General features: G+C 39.9%; 2 protein-coding genes across 3 annotated transcripts; one reads left to right on the top strand and one right to left on the bottom strand.

Annotated features, from left to right (window-relative positions):
- Window positions 1–818: 818 nt before the first annotated feature.
- LOC102777903 (uncharacterized) lies at window positions 819–9,836 on the top strand. Of its 2 annotated transcripts, XM_035914766.2 has the most exons (5): window positions 819–1,055; window positions 2,889–2,977; window positions 5,241–5,331; window positions 5,894–8,381; window positions 8,481–9,836. In XM_035914766.2, exons 1-5 carry the CDS (start codon window positions 977–979, stop codon window positions 8,563–8,565), a joined length of 2,832 nt encoding a protein of 943 aa, XP_035770659.2. In that variant the 5' UTR covers window positions 819–976; the 3' UTR covers window positions 8,566–9,836. The 2 variants fall into 2 exon arrangements, with proteins under 2 accessions (XP_035770659.2, XP_006806782.3); XM_006806719.3 differs by lacking the exons at window positions 819–1,055; window positions 2,889–2,977 and adding an exon at window positions 3,456–3,585.
- Window positions 9,837–10,575: 739 nt separating this feature from the next.
- wdr77 (WD repeat domain 77) lies at window positions 10,576–14,345 on the bottom strand. Its single transcript, XM_006806718.3, has 10 exons — window positions 13,954–14,345; window positions 13,543–13,728; window positions 13,319–13,460; window positions 13,116–13,165; window positions 12,711–12,781; window positions 12,544–12,601; window positions 11,750–11,821; window positions 11,544–11,652; window positions 11,394–11,462; window positions 10,576–11,316 (listed from the first exon to the last, which is right to left on the bottom strand). Exons 1-10 carry the CDS (start codon window positions 14,060–14,062, stop codon window positions 11,169–11,171), a joined length of 1,014 nt encoding a protein of 337 aa, XP_006806781.1. The 5' UTR covers window positions 14,063–14,345; the 3' UTR covers window positions 10,576–11,168.
- Between the last annotated feature and the right edge of the window lie 2,624 nt (window positions 14,346–16,969).

The following is a 16,969-nucleotide window of genomic DNA, read 5'->3' as shown; positions in this document are numbered from 1 at the left end:
ATAAACAATGGTTTTACTTTGATAATTGGTTTTATTTTATTCTTCAGACTTTAAACTATATCATAACAATTGTTTTAGGTGCACATGCAAGACACACAGATAGGGAAATAATTAATCATGTACATAAAAGCAGCAACAGGTGAAATGGTACTCAACCAAAAGTGCAATCAGCAAAATGTACTCTATTAAATGTAAAATCACCGGGAGATAGAAAGAGCCCTTTCAGTATTAGTCTACATCCTTACAGAGAACCAGTTTATTTAATGTTGTGGCTTTTAATTCATTTTGAATGATTTAATCAAGCACACGTTACAATCTGATTATTAGGTTTATACATTTCTTGGATCAAATTTTTAAGCATAAGCAAAAAAAAAATTAAAAAAATAGGATACTAAAATGTTTTGACATTTTCAAATGCTTTGTTTTATTTTGCTCTTTGTTTACATTTATGACCATAATAGCAGTGACCTACATGCAATAAACCCTTGTTGTCTTTTTTGATTAAGATTAAGACCCGCGTTCCTGAGCATTTTAATGTGATCACTTCGCCCCATATTTAGAGATATAGGTAGACCAGTGCGCTAAAGCTCGGATGCGGATGGCAGACTCATCAAACAGTGAGAGTACAGGCCATTAACGTAAGCAAACCTGTGATTAAAGGACCTGATTCTTTCCACAGGTGAGGTTTGCGCTGGAATGTAAGGAGAGCCGAGAGCCTCACCTGCTGCTGCTGTTGTTGGGAGAGTACAGTCAGAAACAGGGAGGCACAATGAAAGGCGAGTGGGCGGGGTTTGCTCCATTTTCTCTGTCTGTCCGAGAAGTTTGCACCAAATCACTGGAGTCAGGTGTACCTGGAGAAACGCCGTCATTCAGAGCAGCACGTTTGCGGTTTATCCCGGATTTACCTGCCGGCGAGAATGCGCCAATGATCCGCTGAAGCCGAGAATCGTAGCTACGCATCAACTAATCAATAACAATGAAGAAGGGGTCGCTGAATTTTCTGGGTCGAAAGAATCATTCTCTTTTCGACACCAATGTCAAAATGCAGGAGATGGGTGAGTAGAGTCTTACAGTGCGGTCTGTTTATAAGAGCAGGTATTTACGCCTACAGTGAAGAGCAGCACGACCTTTGGACTTGGTGTTGCAACAGGACACATATGTTTCCACCAAGCTCCAAACTTTAGACGTGCTGACAGGAGTGAATCCTTCAGGTGCTTTAAACAAGTAGCAGCAGGTGTCATCTAGGAAAATTTGTTCGGTGTTTTTAACAAAAGTAAATTCATATTTTTAATGTGAATGACCCCACTTGAAGAGTCTGGGTCCTCTTCAGACTGTGTTCACTTTGATCCAAGTTAAGATTTCGTCTAGAATAGCTAAATCTGTACCTTGGGTGTATTTCACATGAGCCGGCTACTCTTAGACATACAATCCACGGTGTTATAGATGAAAACAGAAATCTGTTACTTTTATTTACCTGACACAAACAAATTCACTCTTCTGGCCACAACAATGCATAATAGCATATTTCCATAGTACAACAGCTGGGCAAGCTCCATCTGCTGAGCAAGAGTGTGTGATGCAGTTTAAAGCCTTAAAAAAGGAAACACAACTTAATTGCTTAATAATAAAAATATTACTTTCACACACTGATATCAGTTTACTGATAAGCTCTAAGTGACATTAGTGCCATTTGACTAGCAAAAGCAGAAAAGGAGAGGACAATTTCTATGCAAAGCTTCAACACAGGAGAGATCATTTGCCTATTTAAATCAGAAAGGGGCGCAATAGGAAAAACTAATCCTTTGCTTAGACTGGTTTAATACCACAGCCAATTCATTCTGTAGTTCCCACATTTTCCTGAAATGACACAAAAGTGCATAAAAGCTATGAGGACCTACACCCTGTGACTACTGGGAATAGGTGGGAAAACAGTTCCCTTTCCTTGTCTATTATGACAGGCTCCTCTGTCACGCTGATTCTTTTGTAATAGAAAGCTAAATGAACACATAGATTAAGAATCTTCAAGTGGCAAGTGTCTTTCAGCAGTCAATGTCATACTGGAACAAAGGAATGTGTGACTTCTAAGTTTACGTTCTCAAATCATCCGTTTCCCAGGAATGTTATTGCTTGTCTTCCATATCTAAAAATGACTATGGTCATGTTTCGGGTCTCTGCCTCGGTGCACTTTTAAGTCATCATTGAGTGTCTTGTGTCATCCCGTGACATAGATACATACAGAAAAACCAGGCTTTTCCACTGACATGAAAGACAAATGTGACTGGTCTCTTAACCACTTTGACTTAAGAATGGACGATCATTGTGTGGCACTGTTTGTTTAAAGAACAAAGGGTTATGCAACATAAAAGCAGCACCATTTGGCTGCATGTTATGAAGCTCCTCCCAAAGAGTGAACACAGTTAAAGCATTTTTTTCCCCAAGAATAAACCTTGAATTCATTCTTCCAGGCTTTGCGACAGATAAACTATTTACGTCTGGCTATATGATAAACATTGTGGTGTTGTACAGCAAGCAGAAGGTGGTGCAATGGATTTCAGTTGGCACCATAACTGTTTTCACTTAAACACAATGGTGGACTTTAAATAAAGACTGCAATCATCGGCTCAGTTGTGCATAGCTATTTTGTTGTCAACAACCAACGGCCACACAGCAGATTATTAGGCTGACTGACAACTACTTAGAGGACACTTGGATGCACACAGTATCTCATTACCTGCACACTGCAAGTGTACAACCTCATTGTTTTGGCCTTGACTGGCAGATTAATGATGGAGATTTGATTAGAAATTTAATAGCTGAATCAATTCAATTGAACTTGCTTTGCTACCAGAGGCCCGCTGGATATTAATGATCTTTTTTCTTTTTCACAGACAATGTAGAGTTGGTCCTGGGGTCATCTGCAACTCCTGAGTCAGGGACTGCGAGCGTGCGAGCTAGACCCACAGTGAAGCATGGTGCTGTGAGTATCTCTGTGAAACCATGTGGTTCACATCAATTTTTACGTTCATTACCCAGTTTCTGAAATTGAAATGACATGTTTTACGTGTCTCCTGTCTCTCTACCCTCACCATAACCGGTCACAGCAGATGGCTGCCTCTCCCTGAGCCTGCCAGAGGCTTCTTCCTGTTAAAATGGAGTTTTTCCTTCCCACTGACACCAACTACTTGCTAATAGGGGGTCATCTGATTACTGGGGTTTTCCCTGTATTATTGTCAGGTCTTTACCTTACAATGTAAAGCCCTTTGGGGCAACTGTTGTGATTTGACACTACATAAAATGGAATTTAATGAATAAGATTTGCATGTGAACCATTTTATTCAGTCTCAAACCCTGCGCCTGCAGATGCAAATGAACTGATAGCTGACAGTTTAGTGTTTAAAGAGTTTATTTACTCGTGCAGTCTGATGTGTGACGTGGTCCGCACAGTAAAAGTCTTCACAGAGAGATCTCGACTTATTTTCTTCCAGTATCTCATGTGGGAGTGATAATGCTCATTTCTTTTTTTTAGAATGACATGCAATATGACTATAAAAAACGACACATCTCACAGCGATGCTGTCCCAACAGGTAATTTGCAGAAAACATGATCAATGATCTTCTGCAGGTCACATCACACTGCGCACAAAAGCTACAGCTGCCAAAGTTGCCATAAGACATTAGAGCAAGTCAATTACAATTTAGTCTTGTACTTAAAGCTTGTGGTTCACTTCACATTTGATACTACTACTTTACCTTCCAATTACTAGCTAACTGACGTGGCAAGATTTTGTTTTTAAAAAATGCAATAAGCTTATTGATTAAATATGTCTAGATAAAGATAAAAGTGACCAGTTTGGGTCCTTTATATGAGACTTCCTGCAAATTATTTAAGATGCACCACTTTTGCTTATAATATATTTTTTTAGTACTGTTCTATTAAAACATTTCGTTAAGTTTTGAAGTTTGGAACAATTCATCTTGACCACACGTCTCCCATCGCATTGTCATGGTGCAGACAAAAATGCAAAGCTCATCTGAGCACTTGGTTCACACACCTCAGCTCAGTGTTTTCTGGGAGTGTTCTGTGAATGTGTCTGTGGCATGTGGATGCGGCACACCCTGCAGCACATGGGCAGGACAGCTCTGAGCGCTGCGACAGATGAACGTGAGTCATAGCGTGGAGAAAAGGCGAGATGGAATCAAACTGGATCATACGCTGTCTTTAATGGCACGCCCTCGCTCCGTGAAGCAGTTTTCATACCTTTCCAAATAGCTACGCAACTGGGATTATTAGCAAAAGAGGGTGTTATTCAAGGTGTGATTTATCTTTTAGGACGGCAGCTGCCTGAAACTGAAGATTTTTATTCTTATCTATTGATGCTGATTTAATTCATTACTGCATACATTGTGGTATAAGGGGAGCTCTTAGGGCATAAATTGAGTCCAGTTAAAAATTTCCTTGTTGTTTTCCTCCTCAAATGGTCTCCAGCAGACTAAGATCAAAAGGATACAGCTGTTATGTATTCCTGGACTGAATACCTGCCCATTTGAAGGACATATAACTTTCCACGTCTCTTGGATTTGTATTGTGTCAACACAGTCTCTATTTATTTGGTGTCGTAGAGAGAACAGCAACTTACTTTCCATAACTCTTCCTCTATTTTGCCCCTCTTGCCTACAACATAAAACACCCATGTATCTAAGTAACACGCAGTTTTGTCAGCCAGGCCCATCTTAGACAATGTGATGAATAATAGGTGTATCCTCTGATTCACCAAATATTTCTCATCACTCAAGTATGCAAACGTGTTTTCTTTTCTTTTTTTAAACCTCTAGCTGTTTTATGTTGAAGAAGCCTAAAGGTTATACATGTACCCAAGTTGCTGTAAAGCAGTCTGACATATTTAGTACTTAATTTTGTGAACATAAGGCACTGTAAACCATCATCATAGAATTTTCACGTAACAGCACATTGAAATGATTTTGGCAGCTACTTCTGTTCTGCTGACGCTAAAAATGCTGCAAGCATTGGACAGGCCAACCTGTTTTCAAGGAACACTGAGAGCTGATATAGTTGAGAACTGGTTTGTGCACCTCAAGACCAAATACTTGCCAGACAAAAATCTCTGTACATACAGGCTACAGTATGTAGCCTTATCTCAATTTTACTGTTGATCTTTGTCTCTTGTGTTAAGGGGTTTGAAAAATCAAGTCTGATGGTGTTTAATTTTCTTCCCTCGCAGTCCTTGTCTGAGAGTTTCCAAGGCTTTGCTGTCCCAATGCCGAAAGTCCCTCTCCTGCCCCCTGTCAATGGTCCAAAGACCAACGGTTCAGGTGAGCATCTAGCTACCTTGCAATATGTACTTTAGGTTTAACTTGATTAAAAGGCAAGAATCCCATTAATTAGACCCTAAAAAGTCCACATAACTTGAGGGGCTTTTGCTCAGACTCGGTTGATGGATCACAGCAATCAAAATAAAGAGGAAAAAAAGGAGGGCAGGTTAATGTTTGCTCGGGCATTGCTCAATAACTCCCCCTGAAAATGTCCAAACGGTCATACCAGACGCCAAATATATTTACATAATGGGAGTGTTAGCATTCTCAATAAGTGGAAACCATTTACTTCTTTTGTTTCCTTTTTTAACAATTCTAAATTTATGTAAGAAAGCTGAATTTAAAGCTTTATAAAGAATTTCCTTATTCTTTATAATCTTTTCTGCCTCTTTTAATAATATTCTTTTTATTGCATATTATATGCACAAATGAATTGCACTCTTTAAATGAAACAGAAGGATTTCAATTTCAGTCTCTTATTTATGCAGCAAGTTTGCATATTTGAATACTGTATCTGTTTCTGCAAAAACTTTTCTCATTTTTCCTGTCTTCTCATCCACAGTTGGTTGTGATCCGTTGTCCAATGGCTCCATTATTTCAGTGCCTAACCTTGATAAAGGGGAAATATTTGTTCCTCCTCCTCCTTCTGTAGCACCTCCACCACCTCCAAGTGAATGGATTCCACCTCCACCAGACTTCCTGGGTGACTTAAACACTCTAAACCTAGCAACCATACAGCCTCCTTCCATGCCCGCACCAAACCCTCCTTCAGTAGAACCAAAGGATTTATCTTTCCTAAAACCACCACCAATGGCTCCACCAAAGCCTCCATCTACCACTTCTACTGGCTCTCCATCATCCATACCCATCTCTAGTCCAACATCAGCTCAAGTTCCAGAGCATCCAAAATTTGCCGCCCCACAGCCCCCTACTGAAAGGCAACAGAAGACTCAGAAGAAACCTCCTCCAAAGCCCATTAGAATTTCTTCAGTCTCCAACTCTGACTCCCCCCCACAGACTCCTGCACCACCACCCCCTGTGCAGACACCCACATTGTCCACCTTCAACCCCCAAAACACAGCAAAAGTTAACACTGCTCCTAAGACCTCATTTCTCAATGTGTTTGAAGACCGTGACAAAAAACCTAAGCACATGTTACTCCTGGAAGATTCCGGGTCTTCCAGCTCTGGCCCTGTTCTCGTCAAGGTGGACGGTAATGCTCCCAAAGTGCCTACACTATCTAAACCAGTTCCCATTGTAAAGGAGCTGGAGGAGAATTTACAAGTTGCCCAACCTTCTGAATCTACCCCATTTGAGCAAAAGACAGTGACTAAGACAGAGACTAAGACAAAGGCTAAAACAGAGACAATTTCAGTGCAACCAGAAATAACCAAACCAGTACAGCCACCGCCTCAGAAGTCTCTACAGCTTGATAAAGTTGACAATACTCAGATTAATTTAGAGACAAGCAAGGACAAACTTGGAGAGCACCAAAGTCCAAAAGCAGAAAGTCCAAAAGCAGAAAATCCTAGAGAGTACCAAAGTCCAGCCCCAGTCAAACCTGGAGAGTACCAAAGTCCAGCCCCAGTCAAACCTGGAGAGTACCAAAGTCCAACCCCAGTCAAACCTGTACGGTATCAAAATCCAAACCAAAAATACAGTCCGATATTGGATCACAAACTACGTAACCTGAAAGGAAGTGAAACCCACGGAGCACGAGACGGGCATGCAGCTTCTCCGCTGGCTCTTCTAAAGGCAGCTAAAGAAAGAGAGAAAAACAGAACGACACACTCTGTTTCACAGGAAAACAGTGGAAAGAACAATGAGCAGCCAAGTATTCACTCAAGTGACCTTTCAAGTTCTGGCTCTTCAGCTGTAAAATTGACAGAAAAAATATTACCAGAGACTCCAAAATCCTTCAGTCCAGTAGACCGTCCACAAACAAATGATGCTCCTGAAACTTCAAGCAGTCATGCCCTGGTCAATGGTCAGGCACCATCTACCAGTCCAGCTCTCAACAGGATCATAGAAACCCCTGCTGTTAGCAAAAAAGCAGAGCAAAATGCATATCAAAGCAGCTCACTGTCTCAGACTCCACAACCTGAGGGCAATAAAGATGGGTTCAGCATGCCATTACTATTACCTCCACCACCAGAGTTTGATGATTTAAGCAAGATTATGGACCTGCCACCTTCCATCATTCCACCGGACCCTCCCACAAAAAAGGCACCGTCACCACCTGTAACCTCTCTTTCTCCTGCCTCAGTTCAGTATCCTTTGAATAAGACACAACCCTCTGCAAGTCTTCCCTCTTCAGTTCCACCTCCTCCTCTGAAGACAGCACCTCCAGCTTCAATTCAACCTCCTCCTCTGAAGACAGCACCTCCAGCTTCAGTTCCACCTCCTCCTCTGAAGATAGCACCTACAGCTTCAATTCCACCTCCTCCTCTGAAGACAGCACCTCCAGCTTCAGTTCCACCTCCTCCTCTGAAGACAGCACCTTCAGCTTCAATTCCACCTCCTCCTCTGAATACAGCACCTCCCTCTTCAGTTCCACCTCCTCCTCTGAAGACAGCACCTACAGCTTCAATTCCACCTCCTCTTCTGAAGACAGCACCTCCAGCTTCAGTTCCACCTCCTCCCCTGAATACAGCACCTCCAGCTTCAATTCCACCTCCTCCTCTGAAGACAGCACCTCCCTCTTCAATTCCACCTCCTCCTCCTCTGAACCACCCACCTCCTAATGTCCAACCAAAGACACAAGTCCAGACAAAACCCAAGCCAGACTCCACTCAGCCAGCACGCACTCTGGAACAAAGACATTTTGATCTCCAGTGCATCCTAAAAAAGAAGCTGGAGGAAATGGCCCCCAAAATTTCCCACCAAAAGGAAGATGTAGAGCCTTCGTCTGATGAATGGGAGTCCAATGACCAGCTCAAATCACCAACTACCAAATATCACCAGAAAGCAGCAACTCTGGACATGACGGAGCTGCAGCGTAAAGTGAACAAAAAATATCCAGATAACTCGCCAACAAAAGCTTTGACCAGGTAAGACTGTCATGCTCAAATGTCACACATTGACTTTTTAAGATGCCAAAACTCACTGGTTGGCTAATATATTCATACATAAAATGTTCTTCTTTTCAGCAATGGACCGAAGTCTAAATATCAACATGGTACGACTTTCACAGTTCGGCCTGGAACCAAAAATCCTATTACTTATCATGAGTAGCGGGGATTATTAAGGGTCTTTCGATTCTTGGACATGTTGGGACCTTCAACACAGACTATGGGACACAGCGTGTGTGAAACTACACTTTTATCAGCAGCAGTGTGTACCACAGCTGAAAAAGAAGGCTTCACACAGGTTATTTACACATTGGGTAGCAAATATGTTAAGAATGCCTGTTGACAAAGGACTGCCGAATCATAAAGACGAACACGACACAGTCACTGTCAAATGGTGTTTTCTTTTCTATTGTGTCACAGTCAGAAAGAACATTTTAAACATTTGTGTAGTTGCTGCTAATTATTTAGTCTTAAGCTATATTTTGCTATATGTTGACTTTTTAACATTAGCTTTGGGTAATGTTAACAAAAGTTTTTAAAAAGTCTTTTATAAAACAATAAGAAATTTTAATTGTAAAATATAGTAATTTGGAGCATAACTGTTATTATTTCATGCTGTAATTACCTGCCAAATAATGGGAAATGTTCTTTCACTGTTACATCTCGATTATGAAAGTCTTATGGCGCAAAGTAGTAGGGGTCTAGTGTGATTCTCACATTTATCCCAAAAAATCCTTTATGGTTTGTATTGGATTTTCTATACCACTACAATAAAGAGTGTTAATCTAGTTACGTACACATTGTTATTGATGGAGATATCAATTTGTATAATATGAAAATCACATTTGGGCATTGCAAGATGTAGTTATATGTACATGTTAAAGTTGTATATAGAAAGTCATCAAATTAAGACATTCAACTCTAAGTAGGAAATAAATAAATGTAACAAATAGCTGAGTACACATGGCTTGCATGTGTACTACAATTGTATGTAAAAACACTGCAGTGAATTGCATCATCCTAGTAATTAAAGCTTTTAGCTGTGGCTCAGAATGTAAGTACAGATTTAATATACTGGTAAATTCCCAGGGTACAGTATTGTTTAGTTTGTGGCTTTAGTTTGTTGTTAGGTGGTTGCTAGACAGTGTGACATCATCGTAATATGTCATGCTTAGTTTTTGGGATATAAATTGTGTTACTATTGTGAAATTAAAATGATACAATACTTTTATAAGGCTCTTGTAGGTGCATAAAAGCTACAAATGTGTCATTGTGCCACATTGTCAGGTGGCTGCTAGGCAACATGATGACCTCATAATATTTTATATAAACAAGAATCGTCAGGTCCCCATGAAGAACCTGTGCCAACTCCAGATCATGTAGGAGCTTGTGTGCAAACAGATATTTTTTTTTTTGTATTAAAGTAAGATATAAGCTAGCTGAAGAACTGGTGTAAGTTTTTTTTCCTTCCTAAGAATTGTCCCAAGTAGCATCACGCACTTAATTCCAAATAATTCCAAGATTCTGCTAACAAAGAGATTTAGATTTAATTATTAGGTGTTTTTTTGTTGTTGATGCAAATAACCAAAACATATCAAAGCACATGTAATTTAACAGACCTCCATGAAAGGCCTTAAATGTACCAAAAGTTAGATCATTATTATCTACAACATCAGACCTCACATTGACAGTGAATGACTGGGGTCTGCGTCAGCCACACCCTTACCAACACAGTGGTTTATATTTACAGGGCATGTGATCAAAAAGTTCCACGAATAAAATAAGTTCTGCCAATAAAAAGCAGAAAACAACAACAAAAAGAAACATACTCAATTTAAATTTAGCTACTATGCTACTCAAGATGGTTTCCTTCATCGCTTCTCCAGGGCTACCATTGCAACCAAGTTGTATTTCCTTCTATTACTGTCCTTTTCCACAAAATGAATTTCCAAGTTAAAAGCCTAACAGGAATTCCAAGTATCAACTCCAAAATAGCTGCAGTGCTGGAAGCAGTGCAGAGGTGCATAAGGACATGACCTTGAAGGAGGGGGTTAAGGTTTATGGCTTTTCAGGGAAGAGGAACTTATTGACTGCACTTTGTGTATCCTTGAAAACTCCTCTTATTCCCACTACCTCACAGTAGTAACAGTTTATCATATCTGATCTCAGTAAACACAAAGAACACACCTTTAATGTAAAATTCTGCAATACAAATGTGCTGCTTTGATGCAGTTACACAAAGACAAACTATACAGTATGAAAGAAGTGGATAGGGAGGCTGTGATGTGATTAGTAGTCATAGAGAGTATAAAAATATGGACGCAGCTATCTGGTCAGAAATATGTGAAGACCACCTAAGGGCGAAAGCTGCGGTTGCAAAAAGACTCTCCTACAGAATTCATCCTATACCCTTCAATAGCTCACTTCGTGGCTAACGACGTGTCAATCGCGTCACTAGCCAATGACTAAGCATTTTAAATCAGACCTGCCCCTCTGTAGCATGTCCATTTTTTGCAACCAAGATGGTGACAGCAGAAACGCTCATCACTAGGTAACTAGGTCCATTTTATGCTCTCTATGTTAGTAATGCACAAAAACCATGACTAGGAGAGCAGAATTCCCAATATTGTGTGGTTTTCGGGGGCTAAATTAAGGTGAGATCTTTCAATAGATTTTCTTTTCTGCAAAATGTCACACCTCAGGAATGAGGGGAGAGTAGTGAGGGGAAAACAGTGCTTTCCTTCAGTGCATTTCCAACTGATGGGTCTAAGAAGAGGAACTGGGAATGCCATCAGCTGGACCCACTTTATGGTGAAGCACAAGATGATCCCAGCCTACTGTTGTGAGGGTGGAGGAACCATTGTGAAGCCAGCTCACACCTTTGACATAGTCCTGGTGCCGCCGGTCTCTGAGTCTACAAACAAATATGTGATTAGCGTTTTTAATAGAACAACAAACTAAATGCTTTCAGCATGAATTACAAGTACTCACATTTCTCGCAGTTCAGAGTCCATAACAGCAACGCTACAGTCATCACTAACAGAGGCTAGCAAGGGTGTGCTGGGAAGAAAAGGAAGAAGTCAGAATTTTGTAAAAGAGCAATAAAGCCAAAGGTGAGATCGTGACACACTTTACATTTACCTGTGTGTGGAGAAGGCCAGCCCATTAACTCTGCGGCTGTGAACGTTCTCCACCTGAGACGGCTCTGATCCCAGGAAATCTTTCACAGTCACCCTGCCGAGCTCATCGCCTGAGACACGATGAGAATGTAAAAGAAAAAAAGGAAATCAACTTTTTCTCAATTAAACTCAGCTTTTAATCAAATGTGACTAAGTGCAGCGTCTTACCAAAAGCAATGGTGCTTCTGTGGTGAGGGTGCCAAGCTAGAGAAGTAGGGGAGCAGCTAGGTGACTCTACATCTGAGACAAAACAAAAACAGAAACTGAGAATGTGCTTGCCATCTCTCATTACTTACACAGGACATCCTGTACAGCATAGACACTGACATATTTCCAAGACAGCCTATAAACAGATTCCAGGAACAATAAGACAAAGTCCTTCTTTAATTATCCAGACAAAAAATAAAACACTAGGTAGCTAATTAGGTAATTATGGAGCACTTCCATTTCTGTCATATTTCAGGCCTGCTTATAATACTAAATGATGGGATCTGGATCTAAAGTTAGTGAGGGTGGTTTCTGCCCATGCAGCCACTCCTGGACAAACCTGAAAACTACTACAATGGTCCTGAAATCACATCTTTATGGGTTTTGAGGTGTCAAAATCCATCATTCAGAGGACAGATAAAGTCTTCAAATGTGGGGAAAAGTTAAGGCTCTGGATTTGGGTTGATTACTTTGGTAATGGCTGCGTATTTGAGGAATCATCTCCGTTGCAGGTGCAATATTCTCTACCTGCTAGGTATTAGTACATACGCCTACTTTAACACAGATACATTTGCAGAGTGAATGACTGCTGCATAGTGTGTGTACTGGCATAAATATGTAAACATAACTGTTTGTTTTGGAACAAATTTTACTCTCTGTCATAATTCATTTCCTGTGCAGCTCTACCAAATCTCGACTATTCTTGCAGTAGTGTTTGGCAAAAGTGGTTATCAAAGCTTGGTGACGTAGCTTACCTATTCTTGATGCAGGTTTGTTGGGCTTCCTCCTGTCCCACAACAACACACGGCCGTCCTAAAGAAGAGGTGACAAGAAGAAGTAGTTGAGTTTATCTGAATGATTGCAGCTCTATGGTCCAAAAAATAAACCAAAAATGCAAACAACATGCTGATTAGTATCTTACTTGGCTACAAGAGAGAAACAGAGACTCATCTGTAGGACTGCAGGCAACACAAGTGACTGGCTGTGTGTGCACTGGGGGAAGAAAAAAACCCAAGAACTGTTGAGTTAAACTTTTCACATCAATGACATTTATGACATTTTTGGCTTTTTAAAACCATTTTAATATAAAACTTTCCTTCAGCAATTAATCGTTCCAAAGAGTCAATAGGAATATGACACTGGGATAGTCTGGTAATGTCAGCAATAGAAAAAAAACCCTTGGTAAATTAATTAATCTAAAATCTATACATACAGGAATGCTACAAAAAATAAACACTTTACTTTTATTTTTCCACATTAAGGGAAAAAAAGCATTTTCATAAGTTTTGTGCATTTCTGTATGAAGAAATGTTAAGATGATGCTTACCATTGTAGGTAGTGACAACCATTTCCTGACTTAGATCCCAGACTTTAATTCTGTAATAATAAGCAAAGATGCACTTTAAGGAATGACAAGGGCAACTCAAAAATTAATTAAGCCAAAGTTTGAAACAAAAGCAATTAACATTGCTTCTGCTCTGTTGTGACAGGTGGAATGGTGTATGTATGTTCATGTAAAACAAGTCTAACCTGCAGTCCATGCTGCCAGTGACTGCAGCGGTTGCTCCAACCACGGGGCTTACTGTAGTGACAATATGGTCATGATCATGCTTGGTAAAGCGATTAACCAGTAGACGTTCATCCTCTGCCAGTTCCCAGAGCTCCAAGGCACCTGCACAGACAAATGAGGCCAGTCTCATACAAGCTTCAAGTGCGTGCTTGATTCATCTGCCATAAAAAAAACATTTCATTACCTGAATCTGACGCAACAATAATTCCTTTCTCTGACACCCATTTGACATCTGTGACACCAGCCTCAGTCTGCACACCAGCTTTGCAGAATCCCTCACTGGGGGCCTGGTCAGGGTCGCTGTAGATCCAAACAGATCCCTGCCAGCTTCTGCCAGAGAGGCTGGAGGCACCAAGTAGCAGGGTGCCATCTGTGGAGAAAACCCAACGAGAAAACCCTTCAAACATCTATATTTTCATTCATCGCCTGCCAGTTAAGATTACTCTGACTGGTATTCAACATAAAATGTTATTTATTTAACATTTTCAACGTAGGACTTGAACAGTTTAGCACAAATGTGAACACAATAATAATAACCAACTAGCGGCTCCACGTGTTTACACGTTAACCTTCAGCTAGCGCTCCTTTTCCCTACCTGCTCTGTATTGTGCCGCGCACAGGTGCCTCTCCATGCACGCTGGAGCATTGGGGGGTATGTCCCACCGGTTTTCCTTGACCATGCTAGTATCCACGGAACTATTCATCCAGAAACCGCACTTTAAATGTTGATGAGATTTCCTAAACTTCTACAACACAACTCCTGCGTTAGCTAGCTAGTGCTACTGCAGAAATGCTGCAGGCTTTGTTTTTAGTTTATTTGGAAAATATTATTACTATTACTCTCATTAATAGTACACAGTCGGTTCCTAAAAAAACACGATTAAGCCTGAATGCATGAAAAACGAGTCCGTAATTTTTTTGTTTCGCGAATGAATGACCGGGAGAAGCGCAACACATGGGACTATTAGCAAACACTTCCTGTCTGGTGTAGCTTTTTCTTCTTCTTCTTCTCCTTTTTTTGGCCGCATACACAGTTCCAGACGTGTTACCTCCCTCTGCAGTATTATTAGGCTTATGCGGCCTCTTCAAAGGTATAATGCTGTAATGTAATGCAGCACTGCCACCTGGAGTTACTATAGTTTTGTATTTCCATATCATGTTTTTATGTTTTTATTTATTTCGTTTTAACTTTTTGTTTTGAACGCTGTTTAGCTTCAGTTAATTTTCGGAGTGCGTTTGCTCATTTAGTTTGAGTTTTTATTCGTTTCAGTGTTAGAAATTTTGTGATGATAACTCATATTTATAACGTATGGATGGCAAATAATGCTGATGCCATTTTTTTTCTCCCTGGGGCAGAAACCAGTTTTTGTTGTAGCTTCTTTCTTCCGAAAAACAAGACATAATTCCAGCCTGTACTTTGATGTGAACTCCTATGTCAGTTAGTTAGTATGTTAGTTACAGACAAATCAATCCGTGAGTTATTAATCTTTTCTTTCATTACATTCTTTCATTCCCGGGCTGGTACAGCTAGCTACAGATACGAACTTCTAGATTCGCAATTCGGCAGATAGACTATTTTGGTGTTTATTTAACTTTTGTGATGCTCGTGCCGCTCGTGCCGAGTCAACAGGAACATCAAAGCTAACTGAACTGCTTTAAAGCCCTTCAGCTTTTCATCACACCATCTGGTTTTGATCATAAAGATAAAATAAACCTGATCACTGCCTTTTGTAGATGGCATTGTATCTGCTGATAGGTTCACTATACCACTTTAAAACGTGGAATTTCTACAATAACTTAAGGTATTATTATTATTATTATTATTTACAGCATATTTACTGTTATATAATTTATTACAGGATTAGCACTGTTTTTTCCAGTTAATATGAGTGTAGCACTATTAGCTCTTTGAAAAATAAAGCAAGTATAAACATTACATTTAAACCATCAAAAAATGTGAATGTCTGCCATCCTAATATCGTCTAGTAACACAGCTATTTCATCATTAGCAATTCTATTAAAATATTCACCTAATGATGGAACGAGATGCAAAGACAGAGGACCACAAACTTATCTTGAAGGGGTATCTGTCTATCACAATCTATCCAATAGTTGAGATTCCTCTTTCTAAATATCAGAGTAGAAGAACTGAGAATAACTACTTTATTGTCACACAACAAGATCAATGTTCATATTAGTGAATCTTTCAATAAAAGGATTTCAAGCTGGGTGACAGGTTTCCCCAGTGCCCTCTTATTGCCCAAGAAATCTGATGTTGTCCTTTTTTCTGGGGCTTTAGAAGACAAATTCTGTGCCACAAGTCATATGTGACTATGGCATGACTATTTGGCCAGCTACCTTCAGAACTTAATTTGATGTATAAATTATGTTACATATATTTTCCTTTTTTTTTTCAGGTCTTCAGGATCGGGAGGACATCATTTCACAAAATTCCCATGTCCTCCGAGATCTTATTGTTTTTTGCCATCTCTTATCAAACAGGAGGCTGAGCTGGAGGTGGAAAAGCTGAAGATGCTAAGACTTTTATTGGGAGGGACCACAACTGACAGCTCAGGCTGAGCAGTTTGGAGAGAAAGATAGAGAGGCAAGACTGAGAAGGCTTGGACGTTCTCACCGGGGACAGTGGAGATATTGGACAAAAGATGTTAAATATGTAGCCGCCATTCATGGATTTAGTGATGGAGGACATTCAGAGGGTTGGTTGTCAAAGAGAACGCTAGGGATAGGGTGATGTGGAGGCTGATGATTCACTGTGGTGACCACTGGTTGCAGCCAAAAGAGGAAGAAAACATTGTTGATATATTTTAAAGCATTTTTAAACTTCATGTGCATACTGCAAAAAAAAAAAAAGCAAACGAAGAAGAAAAAGCCATGACATAACATTACGGATGTAATATCCATTGGAGGTAGAGCCGGTCATCTACTAATCAGAAGGTTGGTGGTTCAATGGTTTAACTGGCTGCTCCAGTCTACATGCCAAATATCCGCAGCCAGATTCTAACTCCAAGTTCTTATCCGATCCATCCATTGGAGTATAAATAAATAAATAAATGAATGAATGAATGAATGAATGATTGAAAGAAAGAAAGAAAGAAAGAAAGAAAGAAAGAAAGAAAGAAAGAAAGAAAAAAAGAAAGAAGGAAGGAAAGAAAGAAAGAAAGCATAGAAAAAAAATTATGAATAGGTAAATGAGGAATGTTGTAAAAAGAGCTTGAGTGCTCAGGTAGAGTAGAAAAGCGCTATATAAGAACCAGTCCATTTACCATTGTTTTTCTTGACTGAATGTGGCAAAATGAGTTTGTTTGAATATAGCACAAACATGGGCTAATATGTGGAAAGTTACTGCTTAATGTAGCTGGAGTTACAGTTTAGGTAAGTCCGACAGCTCAATGGGTTTTTTGACTAACAACAACGAGGTTTTAATGGCGCAGTAAAAGTTAGTAAAATAATTTTGAACTAACCGGAAGTCCATTTACGCTCCTTTTCAATTCCAGTTTGACCCTTTTTATTTATAATTCTGGCATGGGACAGTTTATGTATACTAAAGTAGTCCCTTTTATGTCAACTCCTTATCGAACAAACCCCACAGT

This window comes from Neolamprologus brichardi, chromosome 5 (assembly GCF_056152115.1).
Source record: "Neolamprologus brichardi isolate AB-2024 chromosome 5, ASM5615211v1, whole genome shotgun sequence".
NCBI classification, from domain to species: domain Eukaryota; kingdom Metazoa; phylum Chordata; class Actinopteri; order Cichliformes; family Cichlidae; genus Neolamprologus; species Neolamprologus brichardi.
The sequence above is the reverse complement of the archived record's forward strand: the minus strand, read 5'-3'. Positions and strand labels throughout refer to the sequence as shown.